At 41.3% G+C, this 17,079-nt stretch overlaps 1 protein-coding gene across 6 annotated transcripts in view; it reads left to right on the top strand.

Annotated features, from left to right (window-relative positions):
* Positions 1-17,079, top strand: part of LOC140716481 (ryanodine receptor 1-like) — a 560,721-nt gene that overhangs the window by 525,671 nt on the left and 17,971 nt on the right. For all 6 annotated transcript variants that reach the window (XM_073029249.1, XM_073029247.1, XM_073029248.1 and 3 more), the window contains 9 exons: positions 3,170-3,256; positions 5,446-5,682; positions 7,581-7,711; positions 8,728-8,770; positions 9,043-9,173; positions 13,313-13,373; positions 13,670-13,816; positions 14,004-14,138; positions 16,350-16,506. In XM_073029249.1, the coding sequence (XP_072885350.1) occupies positions 3,170-3,256; positions 5,446-5,682; positions 7,581-7,711; positions 8,728-8,770; positions 9,043-9,173; positions 13,313-13,373; positions 13,670-13,816; positions 14,004-14,138; positions 16,350-16,506 (1,129 nt within the window). The remainder of the gene's footprint in view (positions 1-3,169; positions 3,257-5,445; positions 5,683-7,580; positions 7,712-8,727; positions 8,771-9,042; positions 9,174-13,312; positions 13,374-13,669; positions 13,817-14,003; positions 14,139-16,349; positions 16,507-17,079) is intronic.

Here is a 17,079-nt window from a genome sequence, read left to right as displayed (position 1 = left end):
CAGTGAGCCTGCAGTTCCATTAATAGGATTATGACTAACATCATTGTCATCTCAACTCTGCATTCCAGACTACCTTCACTAATTTTTCCCTCTTCCTTGATGAGGATCAATATCTTGCTCTCTCTCTCCACACTGCCTCTCTCCCCCCCCCTTTAAATTAGTCAACAACTGTCCTGCTTTCTATTGAGAAGAGAGTCCCAAAGGTTGATGACTCTCCAAGAGAAGACAATTCACCTTACCTCTCAGATGGGTGACTCCTTATTTTTAAACAGGAACCAGTTGTTTAAATTCTTCCCTTGGGATCTTACCAGTCACTCTCACTCCCTCTTTTAAACTCATGTCCTCTTGTTTGAATCTCCCCTACTCTTAATGGAAAAAGCCTATCCACGTCAACTCTATCTATCCCCCTCATAATTTTAAATACCTCTATCAAGTCCCCCCTCAACCTTCTACGCTCAAAAGAATAAAGACCTAACTTGTTCAGCCTTTCTCTGTAACTTAGGCGTTGAAACCCAGGTAACATTCTAGTAAATCTCCTCTGTACTCTCTCTATTTTGTTGACATCTTTCCTATAATTCGGTGACCAGAACTGTACACAATAGTACAGTACAGGTATAGTAAAAGGAGAATTTTGTTGAGAGAGATAATAAGTCAGCCATGATGGAATGGCAGAGCAGACCCAATGGGCAAATGGCCTAATTCTGCTCCTATATCTTATAGTCCAAAATACTGAGGCTCAGTGCACTCCCTGTGACATGCCACTCATCACATCCAGCCAACCAGAAAATTACCCATTTATGCCTCCTCTCAGTTTCCTGTTAATCTTTTATCCATGGGTATTAAAAGTATTTTCTTTGCATCAAGTATCATCTCAGAGTAGAGGCATGGCAGGACACCTCCATCCTGTGAAGCTCTGTGCCTTTGGGGGAACGCAGGGAGCGTCCCATGCCCTGGAAGTGTTGTCGGTTAGGGGAGAACCTCTGGAGTTTGGAGCCTGAGCAATGGTTGATACCATTGCGAGACTGGGCCCTTTCTGGTTAGTGCATTTCAGGAGGAGGTCAGCAATAAATACAAGAGAGAGCGGGCAAAGAAAGAGTGAGTGACGGCTGTAAAGAGCAGGCAGTAGTCCAGGAAACTCCAGAAGGTGGTTTGCTTCCTTCAGTTGCTTCTAAGTTCCTCCAAACGAGAAAGTTTCCCATGTTGTGCGATGAAAGCCAAGTCCACAGCATGAAGGATGTCTCAGGAAGGGAAGGAGAATGGTCAGAGAAGCAGATAGTCATTTCTCTAGTTATCCCAGTGTGGTGTGTTGCTGCTCTCGAGTGAGAACTAATGAGGGCTGAACAGGCAGAACTTACGGTCCAGACTGCTACTGGTCTCATAGCCATCTGGATCATGAAACAGTCAGGATTAGAATAACTATGGGAAAGGATTGGGTGGCGATGTGGAGATACGGCCCATCCAAAGGAGGTGTAAGGCTCCGCTAGCCTGAAGATCCCCCTTGGACAAAGTGTGACACCTGCTTAGCCCCCCCCCCCCAATCAGAATCACATGAAGCCATGGGAGAGGTAGTGGATGGTCGTACGAGCAGCTGCTGGATATCACAAATCCTGGTTATGCGACCACTGACTCCAGGCAGTCAGTCATGAGTGACCATGGCTGGGGTCACTCATCTTGTAAAGACACAGCCCAGAAGAAGGCAATGGCAAGCCACTTCTGTAGAAAAATTTGCCATGGATCATGATCACCCATGATCATGGCACATAATGGTGATTGTGGAAAAGGATATGGACCACTGCAAGGTAAAAATAGTTAACTGGAGAAGGCTTTCATTTGTTAAACTATGCTTTTTGCCAACCAAACTTCCATCCCAGTTTCAATGGGATGAGCAAACGCCCCTGGGGAAATTGGAAGGAGAGTTTGGTGAGCAAGACTGCAGTAGAACAACGAGTGGCAATGTTGCAGCTACAGATCAGGTACATTCCAGTGAAGGTGGTAAGGGGAACCAGAGCCAGAAATGCTCTGTTGACCAAAAAGAAAGAAAGTAAAACAGTGGGTAAAAAGGAACAGTGCAAAATAGGCTGTTTCCAGAAAGTTCTGTGACAATGTTAGCAGAAATAAGAGGAGCAAAGAGAGAGATCTTGAGAAAAGGCAGCCACACACATAGAGGGGAATTCAAACAACACACACAAAATGCCAGAGGAACTCGAAATGGGCCCGAAGCATCGACTGTTTATTCTTTTCCTAGATGCTGCCTGACCTGCTGAGTTCCTCCAGCGTTGTGTGTGTGTGTTACTCGGATATCCAGCATCTGCAGATTTTGTCTTGTTCGTGAGGGGAATATAAAACTATTCTGCAGGTGTGCGGACAAGAAAAGATCGCAGAACAGAGACCATAAATGAAAGTTACATATGAAAGCAGAGGGCGTGGCTTTACATCAGTCTTCAACAACGAAGAAGGTGTGATTGAAGCCTCACAAAGGATGAGGTAGTTGAGATTCTAAATGGGCTAAAAATTAAAACTAGAAATACTAGCTATCCTTAAAGAAGAATAATCCCCTGGTCCAGATGGGATTGCTGAGGGAAGTATGGAAGGAAATCACAAAGCCTTGGCCTTAATTGGGGACGAAGGTCTAAAAAATTGCAGTGATGATGGACTTCAGTTACTGGAAAAATTGGGCTGTTTTCCTTGGAATGGAGGATCTTGCGAGGGATCAGATCACGATATTTAACATCATGAGGGGATAAACGATGTTCCCATGTGCAGAGAGATCACAAGCTAGGAGGCATTGGTTGAAGATGATTGGCTGACGGACAAAATGTAACAAGAGGTAAACAATTTTGTTTAGAGTAAACAACAAGTGTTTAGGATAAGTGGTTAGGATCTGGAATGGGCTGCCGGGGATAACACTGGTAACAGACTCGATTGTTGTGTTTCAACGGGAGCTGAACAGTGAGAAGAAAGAATGAACATTGTTTTTGACAACACAACCATATGGAAACACCCAGCAGGGACAATTAGTGAAAGAAATTGAGGTAACTTTTTCTGGAAATAAAATAGATTTTGGTTATTCCTGTTTAATTGATACAAGTAATGAATTCGGTTGCAGGATACAATGACAAGTATCACTGTATGCCATGCGATAAATAATCTTTTCCCATCTTTTAACCAGAATTACTTATCAAGAAACTTCTACAATCTTCGCTTCCTCGCCCTGTTTGTGGCATTTGCAATCAACTTTATTCTCCTCTTCTATAAGGTAAGTGTAGCGGCAAACAAACGGATGAAACCCTTTGAGAAATCTGGAGGTTTCACCCAAAGTCACATGTGAAATGGTTCCAGTTTTGCTGATAACCAGTAATTCTCCCAACTTCACACACAAAATGCTGGTGGAACGCAGCAGGCCAGGCAGCATCTATAAGGAGAAGCACTGTCGACGTTTCGGGCCGAGACCCTTCGTCAGGACTAACCGAAAGGAAAGATAGTAAGAGATTTGAAAGTAGTGGGGGGAGGGGGAAATGCGAAATGATAGGAGAAGACTGGAGGGGGTGGGATGAAGCTAAGAGCTGGAAAGTTGACTGGCAAAAGGGATACAGAGCTGGAGAAGGGAAAGGATCATGGGACTGGAGAAAGGGGGAGGGGGAAGCACCAGAGGGAGATGGAGAACAGGCAGGGAGAGAGAGAAAAAAAACAACTAAATACGTCAGGGATGGGGTAAGAAGGGGAGGAGGGGCGTTAATGAAAGTTAGAGAAGTCAATGTTCATGCCATCAGGTTGGAGGCTACCCAGACGGAATATAAGGTGTTGTTCCTCCAACCTGAGTGTGGATTCATCTTGACAGTAGAGGAGGCCATAGATAGACATATCAGAATGGGAATGGGACGTGGAATTAAAATGTGTGGCCACTGGGAGATCCTGCTTTCTCTGGCGGACCGAGCGTAGGTGTTAAATTCTCCCAACTTCACTGTTAATATTGAAGACTGAAGTAAACCACTCCCACTCTCGGTGTCTACTCTAACTTATTAGTGTCTAATAATCTAATTTTTTCAGATCTGAGCATCATTTGCAGTCAGATATTTATGGCCATTGCTAATTCCCTCATGAAGGTAGTTGTAAACCATCTTCATCTCCATAGACCAGGAGGCCATAGGCAGATTGATATGCACTGAGAGCTAAAAGTGGGGGTGGGGGGGAATGGTTGTGATATCCCATTTTGGGTTTACAAAGTAAATGTAGAGACTAGTGAGATGAAGCTGAGGCCCAAGGAGACTCTGTCTCCTCAATCTCTATTCTATCAGGGGAGAGAGGAGGCGGGAACAGACTCTGGAAAATTGAGGAAATCCGTGTGAGGACCTCATCAACTATGATAGAGGGAAAACCACTTGCCTGGAAAGAGGAGCACATGGCAGAGATAGTAGAATGGAAGGTCTGATCTTGAGAACAGATGCAGTGGAGACATGAGAAACTGAGAGAAAAGGATGGCATCCTTACAGGGGGCAGGGTGAGAGGAGGTGTAGTCAAGGGAGCTGAGGGAGCTGGGGGCTTATTTCTGTAATAGTGGATAGTTTATTTGCTGGATCAATATTATAATACCATCAAATCCTTGAGAAATATTTTAGAAAGTCTCTCTTTTGTCCAATGGTAACGATGTGCAATTTTAAATTGAATCAGTGAATGACTAGCACAGACCGAGGAAGAGTTAACCAACTTCAGAATCCGCGTCCAATCCTCCCATATAAAAGTCAAATTGAGTTCCTGCTCCCAATCCTGTTTAATCTTAAGTAAAGGACGCTTATCCCATTGTAATAATAAATTATAAATTCTTCCAATAGAACCTTTCATCAAGGGGTTCATATTCATAATAGTATCTAATAAGTCAGCCTCCAATATATAAGGAAAATTACTTAAATATTTTTGTAAAAAATGTCTAACTTAAAGATACTGTAAAAAATGTGAATATGAAAGAGAATATTTATTGACTAATTGTTCAAAAGACATCAATCTGCCTTCTTTAAATAAGTCCAAAAAAGACTTAATACCTTTATTTTTCCAAAGTAAAAAATATTGGATCACTCCAGGAAGGTTTAAAAAAGTAATTATGATAAATTATACTATGAAGTTTACATTTTTTAAGATTTAAAAAATTGCGGAACTGGAGCCAAATTTGTAAAGAGTGCTTAACCACAGGATATAAATTTAAATTAGCAACTTTAAATTATTTAACTTGCTGTGATATACCTTAAGACATTTTGAGAAATAAAAATGTTCTTTAAATGTAAAATCTTTCCACCTCCCTCCTCCACCCTTCTTCCCAAATTAAACCACCGTCCCTTACAGCACCATTGATGGACCGGAAGCTAGTAAATCAGCAGACGTGTCCTGCTGATTTACACAGGTAAGTCTTAAGAGTTTCCCAAGTGATTGATAGATTATTTTTGTGCATGGAAGGTATCCGTGGTCGAAGATGAAGAAGATTTTGAAGCGGCAGGCTTTGAGGATGACATGATAAGCACAGGTTTTGGAAATGGAAATGGAGATGAAGAGGAGGAGGAGGAGGATGAAGATTCACTGGTTTATTTCGTCCTTGAAGAGAGTACAGGTTATATGGCACCAACGTTAAAAATCCTCTCAATTCTCCACACGCTTCTCTCCTTCCTCTGTATTATCGGATACAACTACTTGAAGGTAAGGACAGACTGAACCCAAACTTCTTCCAACAATACGATCTGCAATACACCCACATATTGGACATTTACTTCGATTGTCTTTCGATCTTTGTGTTTAATGAGAAAGGTTCCCTTTTCAAATTGGTATTATTTCAAAGTGGCTGCTTAAACAATGGCTAATTGAGATGTTAGTATTATTTCATATTTCAGTCCTTTCTGACTTCTGCTAGATTTCAAGAATATTGCTATTTTGTTAGAGCGATGGCTATGGTACATTCACAGAGTCGGTAACCAAATGATATTTAAAGTTATTGGCAAATGAACCAAAGATTACATGACCAAGCAACTTTTAATTGAATTGAATTGACTTTATTACTTACATCCTTCACATACATGAGGAGTAAAAATCTTTACGTTATGTCTCCGTCTAAATGTGCAATGTGCGTAGAAACAGAACATAGAAAACCTACAGCAAAATACAGACCCTTTGGCCCACAAAGCTGTGCCGAACATGTACTTACCTAGGTTTATCCATAGCCCTCTATTTTCCTAAGCCTCATGTACCTATCCGGGAGTCTCTTAAAAGACCCTATTGTATCCGCCTCCACCACCGTCACCAACAGCCTATTCCACGCACTCACCACTCTCTGCATAAAAAAACTTACCCCTGACACCTCTGTACCTACTTCCAAGCACCATAAAACTATGCCTTTCTTGCTAGCCATTTCAGCCCTGGGAAAAAGCCTCAAACTATCCACGCAATCAATGCCTCTCATTATCTTGTACACCTCTATCAGGTCACCTCTCATCCTCTGTCTCTGCAAGGAGAAAAGGCCGAGTTCACTCAACCTAGTCTTATAAGGCATGCTCCCCAATCCAGGCAACATCCTTGTAAATCTTCTCTGCACCATTTCTATGGTTTCCACATCCTTCCTGTAGTGAGGCGACCAGAAATGAGCACAGTTCTCCAAGTGGGGTCTGACCAGGGTCCTATATAGCTGCAACATTACCTCTCGGCTCTTAAACTCAATCCCACGGTTGATGAAGGCCAATGCTCTGTATGCCTTCTTAACCACATAGTCAACCTGCATAGCAGTTTTGGGTGTCCTATGGACTCAAACCCCAAGATCCCTCTGATCCTCCACACTGCCAAGAGTCTTACCATTAATACTATATTCTGCCATCATATTTGACCTACCAAAATGAACCACTTCACACTTATCTGTGTTGAACTCCATCTGCCACTTCTCAGCCCAGTTTTGCATCCTATCAGTCCCGCTGTAACCTCTGACAACCCTCCACACTATCCACAACACCCCCAACCTTTGTGCAATTTATAGTAATTTATAACAAATAGTATGTACAACAATATAACGTACAGCATGAATTAACTCTTCAACTTTTGTAATTCTAATTCAAAATTGTTCATTGTACAAGGATGTGAAGGAGAACAAAATGATTGTGACTGCAGATCCAATGCAGCATAAAAAAATACACAATAAGCATAAAGAACACAATAAAAACAAACAAAAATACAATAAATATTAATATAAAAGCAATCCTATAAAACACAATGTACAAGTAACCGTTATATACAGTACACAGACTGGTTGTATGTACGTAAAGTGATGCTCGGTGTTGTGAATGTGAGAATACTGGTGAGTGGGTTAATCGGTGCAGGTGTCTAGTGCTGCTGACATGGATAACGCTTATGCATTTTGCGTTTACAACATGAGTATGTAGTAGTTCAATGTGACTCAGGTAGTGAGGGACCATTTTCACCAAGCTAAGAGTGAATATTAAATCTTTGGCCTTTGGTGTTGAATTTGCTCAACATTTTCTCTGAAATAATAATTAATGTCACCTTGGCATTATTTTCACAGAGAAATTGTTTTCTTTTTTCTATAACACCTTTAGGTTCCTCTAGTCATCTTTAAACGAGAGAAGGAACTTGCCAGAAAATTAGAATTCGACGGTTCATATATCACGGAGCAACCTGCTGACGATGATATTAAAGGACAGTGGGATCGACTCGTTCTCAACACACCGTAAGACACACCCATTTCTAAATTATAAGAATAGCTAAAACACGCAAATTCAAGCAGCATTTGTCTTCGAGCTTTTTCCACTGAGGTTGGGCCAGGTGAGAGCTAGAGGTCATGAGTTAAGGGTGAAAGGTGAAATGTTCAAGGGGAAGCTCAGGGGAAGCTTCTTCACTCAGAGGGTGGTGAGAGTGTGGAACACGGTGCCAGTGGAAGTGGTGGATGTGGGTTTGATCTCAACGTTTAAGGGAGGTTTGGATAGGTACATGGATGGGAGGGGTATGGAAGGCTGTGGTCTAGGTGCAGGTCAATGGGACTAGGCAGAATGATACTTCAGCATGAACTAGATGGGCCTAAGGGCCTTTCTCTGTGCTGTAGTGCTCCATGACTCGATAACTCCAAGCTAATTACGGAAGAGTTGTATAGGTAATAATATGTAAAATAGCTTTTAAATTAGTAGGATTTCATTGATTTACTCAATGCAGATTGATTGAAAGTGTGCTATTGTGGATGAAAATTTAATATATGTAAACATAACACGGTTACGTTCTGTTACAGCATGTACTGTAGACTATACAGTAAGAAAGTCTGTTCCATCACTTTTCATCTCCAGTTTAGTAGTAGGCCTCCGTTAGTCTCGATAGACCGTGGATTTGCACCTTGGAAAGTTTCCAGGGCGCAAGCCTGGGCAAGGTTTTTTTTATGGAAGACCGGCAGTTGCCCAAGCTGCAACTCCCCACTCTCCACGCCACCGATGTTGTCCAAGGGAAGGGCATCAGGACCCATACAGCTTGGCACCGGTGTTGTCGCAGAGCAATGTGTGGTTAAGTGCCTTGCTAAAGGACACACACGCAGCCTCAGCCAAGACTCGAACTAGCGACCTTCAGATAACTAGATGAACACCTTAACCACTTGGCCACGCGCCTAACACGAGTTATATCCCATACATTAGTGAGCATTGCTATTCTGAAAGCATCAACATTACCGTAATATTGAATTATATTTCTTTTATTAACTTATAGGTCCTTCCCAAATAACTACTGGGACAAATTTGTCAAAAGAAAGGTAATTATGTATTTTTGAAAAATAATTCTAAATAATTTCTAAAACTGTAAGGCTTTTCAGATACTCTCAATTCTAACTGCAGATCTTGTCCAGAGATTTCAGTTGTGGATTGTTTGATGTTCCAACTATCGATCTTCGGCATGCCTTTGGTTTTATAATGAGAAGCCTATAACAAGTTATTGAAAACTACGTGCCAAATTTTCTCATAGAGAAGAAATTTAATACCCCACATTGAAAAACAAGCATATTGATTTTTTTTCTTTTTTTCCCAGGTATTGGACAAGTATGGTGATATCTATGGCAGAGAGCGTATTGCAGAGCTGTTAGGCATGGACATGAGTGCATTGGATGTCACTGTGCCCCAAGAAAAGACACCCGCAGCCGATAATTCTTTTCTTTCATGGTACGTATCTGCCTCGGTTTTCCAAGAGATACTAAAAATGTCCATTTGATCTGAAGCATTCTGTAATAGAGTCAAATTCTTTGTTCTGATTTTGTAATGGAGCCCACGTCATCCAGATTACGTTCATTTTTAGTAGCATTGTGGCTGTTAAACTATTTGCTATTGTCAAATGCTACCACACAATAAATCTACCTTCAATGGCCACCTGCTCATTAATGCAAATATATTATCATCCAATCATGTGGCAGCAACTTAATGCATAAAATCATGCAGACATGGTCAAGAGGTTCAGTTGTTGTTCAGACCAAATGTCAGAATGGGGATGAGATGTGATCGAAGTGACTTTGACCGTGGAATGATTACTGGTGCCAGATGGGGTGGTTTGAGTATCTCAGAAACTGCTGATCTCCTGGGATTTTCACGCACAACAAACTCCAGGGTTTCCAGAGAACTGTGTGAAAAAACAAAAGACATCCAGTCAGCAGCGACTCTATGGGTGAAAATGCCTTTTAATGAGAAAGGTCAGAGGAGAACTTCGAGACAGGATCAAGCTGTAAGGAAGGCAACAGTAACTCAAATAACCACCATTACCACAGCAGTATGCAGAAGAGCATCTCTGAACGCACATGTCAAACTTTGAAGTGGATGGGCTACACCAGCAGAAGACCACAAACTGCACTCAGTGGCCACTTCATTAGGTACAGGAGTACCGAAAAAAAATGGCCACTAGGTGTCATAGAAACATAGAAAACCTACAGCACCATACAGGCCATTCAGCCCACAAAGTTGTGCCAAACATGTCCCTACCTCAGAAATTACTAGGCTTACCTATAGCCCTCTATTTTACTAAGTTCCATGCACCTATCTAAAAGCCTCTTAAAAGACCCTATTGTATCTGCCTCCACTACCATTGCCGGCAGCCCATTCCACGCACTCACCACTCTCTGAGTAAAAAACTTACCCCTGACATCTCCTCTGTACCTGCTCCCTAGCACCTTAAACCTGTGTCCTCTTGTGGCAACCATTTCAGCCCTGGGAAAAAGCCTCTGACTATCCACACGATCAATGCCTCTCATCATCTTGTACACCTCTATCAGGTCACCTCTCATCCTCCTTTGCTCCAAGGAGAAAAGGCCAACTTCACTCAACCTATTCTCATAAGGCATGCGCCCCAATCCAGGCAACATCCTTGTAAATCTCCTCTACACCCTTTCTATGGTTTCCATATCCTTCCTGTAGTGAGGCGAACAGAACTGAGCACAGTATTCCAAGTGGGGTCTGACCAGGGTGCTATATAGCTGCAACATTACCTCTCGGCTCCTAAATTCAATTGCACGATTGATGAAGGCCAATAGTGTCTGGTCCAAATGCCACACAATGAGATTTCTCACTGTGACCATGGTATAAGATTCCGCTTATTAAGTTTCATGCTGATAAATTTTAAGTTGGAGAAGGTTTGCTAACTTCAAATACCAAAATGGGAACTTAGAATACTCAGACAGCAGAGCAGCACAAACGGTAGAGATGCTGCCGGTTTATTCTTGATCTTACATGCTGTCTGTGTGGAGTTCGCATTTATTTATTTATTGCGACCACCTGAATTTCCTACAGCATCCAAAGGATGTACAGGTTAGTAGGTGATTTGCCCACTCTATGTTGGTGAGTGTTAGAATATATGAATGAATGAATGAATGAAATTAATTTATTTCGGAAAGTACAAACATAACAAAAAGCGTCATTTACAATGATGATTTCATAGGACAAAATTACAACAAAAAACATAGATATACTTTAAAACAGACCGAAAGGGTGTAGACTGAAGCTCCAGCTTATTACACCCACCCCTCTTACTTACACAACAACATATTTGGTGTCAATCATCACATCAAAAACAAAAAATTTCATAATCTTTTAACTCAAAATCCAATTCCAAATATTATTTATTTACATTACTCTCATTCAATTTAAATCATGTATTTTATATTTGTTCATTAAATAATTTTTTAAACTTGTGAAGTTTAGTGCATGTTTTTAAATTCTTACTACAACTGTTCCACAGATTCACCCCTCTGACTGAAATAGAGTGATTTTTTACATCTGTTCTTGTCCTTTGTTTTTGAAATATTCATGTTCCTCTCAAACCATGTCGACTTTCTCTCATTTTAAACAACCTTTGGATACTTTGAGGTAGCTGTCCATATTTTACTTTATACATAATTTGTATTATTTTAAAATCTACAAAATCTCTGAATTTTGAAGTGTTCAGTTGAATAAATAGTGGATCGGTTGGCTCATAATAACTTGTCTTATTTACAACTTGTATAACTTTCTTTTGGAGTAGAAAAATGGAATTTGTATTTGTTTTGTATGTATTTCCCCATACCTCTACATGGTAAGTCATGTATGAGACTATAAGTCAACAGTATATTGTATACAAAGATCAAACACGAGGAAATCTGCCAGATGCTGGAAATTCAAACAACAACACACAAAATGCTGGTGGAACACAGCAGGCCAGGCAGCATCTATAGGGAGAAGGAAGCACTGTCGACGTTTCGGGCCGAGACTCTTCATCAGGACTAACCGAAAGGAAAGATAGTAAGAGATTTGAAAGTAGTGGGGGGAGGGGGGAGTGCGAAATGATAGGAGAAGACCGGAGGGGGTGGGATGAAGCTAAGAGCTGGAAAGGTGATTGGCGAAAGTGATACAGAGCTGGAGAAGGGAGGGATCATGGGACGGGAGGCCTCGGGAGGGGGGGAGCACCAGAAGGAGATGGAGAACAGGCAAACAACTTAATATGTCAGGGATGGGGTAAGAAGGGGAGGAGGGGCATTAACGGAAGTTAGAGAAGTCAATGTTCATGCCATCAGGTTGGAGGCTACCCAGCTGGTATATAAGGTGTTGTTCCTCCAACCTGAGTTTGGATTCATTTTGACAATAGAGAAGGCCATGGATAGACATATCAGAATGGTAATGGGACGTGGAATTAAAATGTGTGGCCACATTGTATACAAAGATTCCTGATTTAAGAAATCTTGCGCTTTGTACAGTATCACAATAGATTTTGACATTTTTGCTTTGACATAATTTATTCGTGGTTTCCAGCTTAACTTACTATCTATTACCACTCCTAAAAATTTTGTTTCCGATACCTTATCAATTTCAACATCATTTATTCCAAGTTTACTATATGAGTTTGGTACATGGTTTCCAAATATTATGAATTTAGTTTTACTTAGATTCAGTGATAATTTGTTAGTGTCAAGCTATTTCTTTATATGGAAATATTGAGAGAATAAAATGTGATCCGCATAGGGTTAGTGTAAATAGTCAACTTTAACGTGATGGGCAAAGGCCTGTTTCTGTGTTGTATAACCTTATTCAAAGATTCAAAGTACATTTTTATCTAAGTATGTACGCAGTATACAACCGTGAGATTTGTCTTCAATTCAGCCATGAAACAACGAAAACCATGGAACCTGTTCAAAGAAAAACATCAGCACCCCCCATATGCGCAAAAAAAAACCAAATTACCCAAACGGCAACAAAAAAAAGAGCAATAAATCGAATAAAAACACAACATCACAGAGAGTCTGTATTCAGTTCAGCTCAGTTTGTTATCTGCTGGCCACCCTGATCAAAATAAGCAACAGAAAAGGAGTGACCAGGAACCAGAAACACATCATAACATAAACTACTGAGCCAAGTCCTCAAACCATGTCGATCAAACCTTGCCCGAGACCCAGGATTGCAGCACCATCCTCTGACAGCAGAGAGAGAGAGAGAGAGAGAGACACCTTCCTTCATGAGCAGGGAGCGAGAGGGAGAGGGAGAGAGACTGTCACACACAGACACATAACAAGCAAGGTGCAGCTAGACAACGCTGAACACTTCCTCACCTCGATGATTTCAATCTTCCTCAGCACTTTAATCAGCAAGAAATGGAGTTGATGATCATAGGCTCATGCCCATCTCTAGGTTTCTTGGCCTCGAGGCCACTCGAAGCTTCACGGAACCCATTAGATTGCTCAATAAAAAGTCACAACTTTATGACTGAAGATGTTATATAAAGCCGCACTTATCTTCCACAGGTTTCGCGTATCTAACACTGTCTGTTTTTATCTTTCACCCGATTGTAGGATCACATCCCTGGATATCAAGTACCAGATCTGGAAGTTTGGTGTGATATTCACCGACAATGTAAGTAGACACGGACACGCCATAAAGTGCCACTGAAACAAAATGTTTTGAGCAAAGTACTTTATAGAGCATTGGATGGAAAGCAAACCAATCGAATTAGAGCAATGGTGTCAGCATCGCAAAGCTTTAACAAGTGTACAAAAATACATGAAGGAAGAGAAAGGGAAGGGTGGGGCTTTGTTAGATCATTCTGATATTGAAAAGATATACATTTAATTCATGTAATTAATCAGCCTGTTTGTATGACAAAGTCTTCAGCATAGTTTGGTTTAATTAGTTCTGTTTTATTTTCTCAGTCCTTCCTTTATCTTTGCTGGTATTTGGTCATGTCCATCCTTGGTCATTACAACAGCTTCTTCTTTGCTGCACATCTGCTGGACATTGCTATGGGTGTCAAAACCCTTCGCACCATCCTGTCCTCTGTAACTCACAATGGCAAACAGGTAAGACCTGGAAGTCATAGACTTATATAAGCACAGAAGCAGGCCTTTATCAACATTTTTATGACATCTTACTTTCCTACTAATCGGGCGAAACTCTTTACAATTGCTTTCAAAAGAGCCACAAGCTCCCTAAGTAGAGATTGCTTCTTGGCCATCAGTCTAAACTCACAGCTTCTGTTTCTTGCAGCTGATGATGACCGTCGGGTTGCTGGCCGTCGTCGTGTATCTCTACACAGTTGTGGCTTTCAATTTCTTCCGCAAATTTTATAACAAGAGTGAGGATGAAGATGAGCCAGATATGAAGTGTGATGATATGATGACAGTAAGTTTTTTTGTTAATTTCTTTTTAAAGTCGTAAAGATCCTCATTAAGTTTTACAGCATAGAAATCAGGTATTCGGAGCAACAGGTGTATCTCGGTGGTATGTATGATACATGTATCTGAGGTATACAAGATGATAAGGGGCATAGATTGAGAGGACAGCCAGAAACTTTTTCCCAGGGTGTAAGTGGCCGATAGGAGAGGAAAGTGATTGGAGGAAGGTATAGCGGGGGTGTTAGAGATAAGTTTTGTTTATACAGAGAGTGGTAGATGCGTGGAACACCCTGCCAGGGGTGGCAGTAGGGGCAGGTACAATAGGGGCATTTATGGGCTTCTTAGACAGGAACATAGATGATAGCAAAATGGGGGGCTTTGTAGGAGGGAAGGGTTAGATTGAGTTTAGAATAGGTTGGTGCAACATTGTGGGCCAAAGGGCCTGTACTGTGTTGTAATGTTCTGTGTTCAATACTGCTTCTCCCACCTGTCGTGACCGCTGAGCTGAAGCAGATGGAAACTGTAGCTGGGTTTTATAAAAGGCTTTTTAGCTACACAGTAGATCTTCTGCAGAATCTAGTTCTCCCTCTTTCTACATAATGATTTATACTTCTGAAGCATAAAGACATCAATAAACAATTAATCATAGCTTCAATGGTTGTAATTCCATTTCAGTGAAAACTTCAACATTTTCACTGACAACAGGTAACGTTGTGTAATTACACATTTATAATGGTGGACATCCCAAACAGCAGAACTGCTGATGGATGGTCAGAGAGCTTCTGAGCACTAACACCAGACCCCCAAAATATACAAACATGAGAAAATCTGCAAATTCTGGAAATCCAGAGCAACTATAGAAAAGATGGTCAAGTCCCGATGAAAGGTCTCGGCCCGAACCGTCAACTGTTTATTCTTTTCCATAGATGTTCTCTGACCTGCTGAGTTCCTCCAGCATTTTGTCTGTGTTAACCAAAATATACTCTGTTACAGTGTTGAGGACAGCTCCAGGGTACAGATATGTCTGAACTGTGCATTAGGTGGCAGGGATAAGTCTTTAACAAACATCTCTATGTTGGGGGAGGTGTTGGTGTCATAAATTCCATATTCTGAACTACTTTCTTGCTATAGAAGTTTCCCCTGTATTCCTTATTGGCTTTAATAGTGGCAAATTTACATCAAAACACTCAATTTAAACTCTTCAGTGTGAAAATACCTTCCCTGGGCTTATCCCTGTATAATTTTGAAGATCTAGACAACTTGTCTACAGCACTGAAAATTAACTCTGATCACGTGGAATTGTCTTCCAGATTAATTACTAGCTTTATTGCAATATTTCACATCCTTCATGATCCTCTTCATGTTACACGGAACAGTACAGCATGGGCATAGAGACTCTTCGGCTCACAATGTCTGTGCTGAGCATGCTGCCAAATGAAATTAAATATCTTCTCCCTGCATATTCATGTGTCTCCCTGAAAGTCACCGTTGTGGCTGCTTCCTCCATCAGCCATGACAACCATTTCCAGGCACCTCGAAGTTCAAAATACATAAAATACATATATGCCACACATACTTCCCTAAGATTCATTTCTCTCTGTGTTTAAAAAAAACTTGCCCCACACATCTCATTTAAACTTTCCCCCTCTCATCGTGTTTTCCAGCCTGTCTACTTGTGTTGCCTCTTTCAGGGAGCTATGGACTTGCACCCCAAGATCCTTCAGTTCATCAGTGTTCCTAAGGGTTCTGCTATTTACTGTATACTTTTCTCACACATTTAAGCTTCCCAAAGTGCACTTATCCAGATTAATCTTCATCTGCCATTTTCTGCCCTATCCAGATTAATCTTCATCTGCCATTCTGTGCCCATTTTCCCCACTGGTCTACATCCACCCAAATCTTTTGACAACCTTCATTACTGTCTGCAGTTCTGCCATTTTTTTACATCATAATTGATTAATCTAAGATTAACGCAGCAACAGTTGTAGAGAATAAAAACACAAAATGCTGGCAGAACTCAGCAGGCCAGACAGCATCTATGGGAGGAGGTAGTGACGACGTTTCGGGCCGAAACCCTTCATCAGGAGTTGTAGAGAATTGTCTTCAGAGCTGGGCCGTCAGACAGCTGAAAGCAGATTTGCATCTCAGTAAACGTAGTTGTCTTTATAAGTTGCAAAGACTCTGTCCTCTAACCTACGTCTACATCTCTACCTGACAGTGTTACCTGTTCCACATGTATGTTGGTGTAAGAGCCGGTGGTGGCATTGGTGATGAGATTGAAGACCCAGCTGGAGATGAATATGAGCTCTACCGTGTTGTCTTTGACATTACGTTCTTCTTTTTTGTCATCGTTATCCTCCTGGCCATCATTCAAGGTATGACACAAGGCTTTTTAACTTAAATCTTGGCCCCGGTTTACTGACATGAGCTGGTCATCCATATCCCTGCTCTCCGAAACACACCACAAACAAAGCTGGAAGGACTGAACTTAGATGCGCCCAAGGCCCTGGAATCAAGTACTGAGTCCCTGAAAGGCAGCAGGGTCTCCATCAACATTGTAAAGGCTGGCTGGGGAGAGGAGGACCCAGATTAAGCTCTTCTGGAAGCTTTTGACTGTTCAGAGAGCCCTGGGCCCATCTTTGCTGGCTGACGGGGTTTTTCAAAGTTTTTCGAGTGTCACCAAAGTTCACAAACATTTAACATGATTAAAAATTGAACAAGTAATTCTAACAATTAAAACTTATTCAAACGTATAACCTTCTTCAAATTATCTTCAAACAGTACTTTTAATACTGGTTTGAGAACATCAATGCCTTGAACAGAAAATCCTACAAAAAGTTGTTGCAGGAAAGCAGCATCCATCGTCAGGGACCCCCAGCACCCAGGACATGCTCTCTTCTCACTACTGCCATCAGGAAGAAGGTAGCGGAACCTCAGGACTCATACCA

Source organism: Hemitrygon akajei, chromosome 25 (assembly GCF_048418815.1).
Source record: "Hemitrygon akajei chromosome 25, sHemAka1.3, whole genome shotgun sequence".
Lineage (NCBI taxonomy): Eukaryota > Metazoa > Chordata > Chondrichthyes > Myliobatiformes > Dasyatidae > Hemitrygon > Hemitrygon akajei.
The sequence above is the reverse complement of the archived record's forward strand: the minus strand, read 5'-3'. Positions and strand labels throughout refer to the sequence as shown.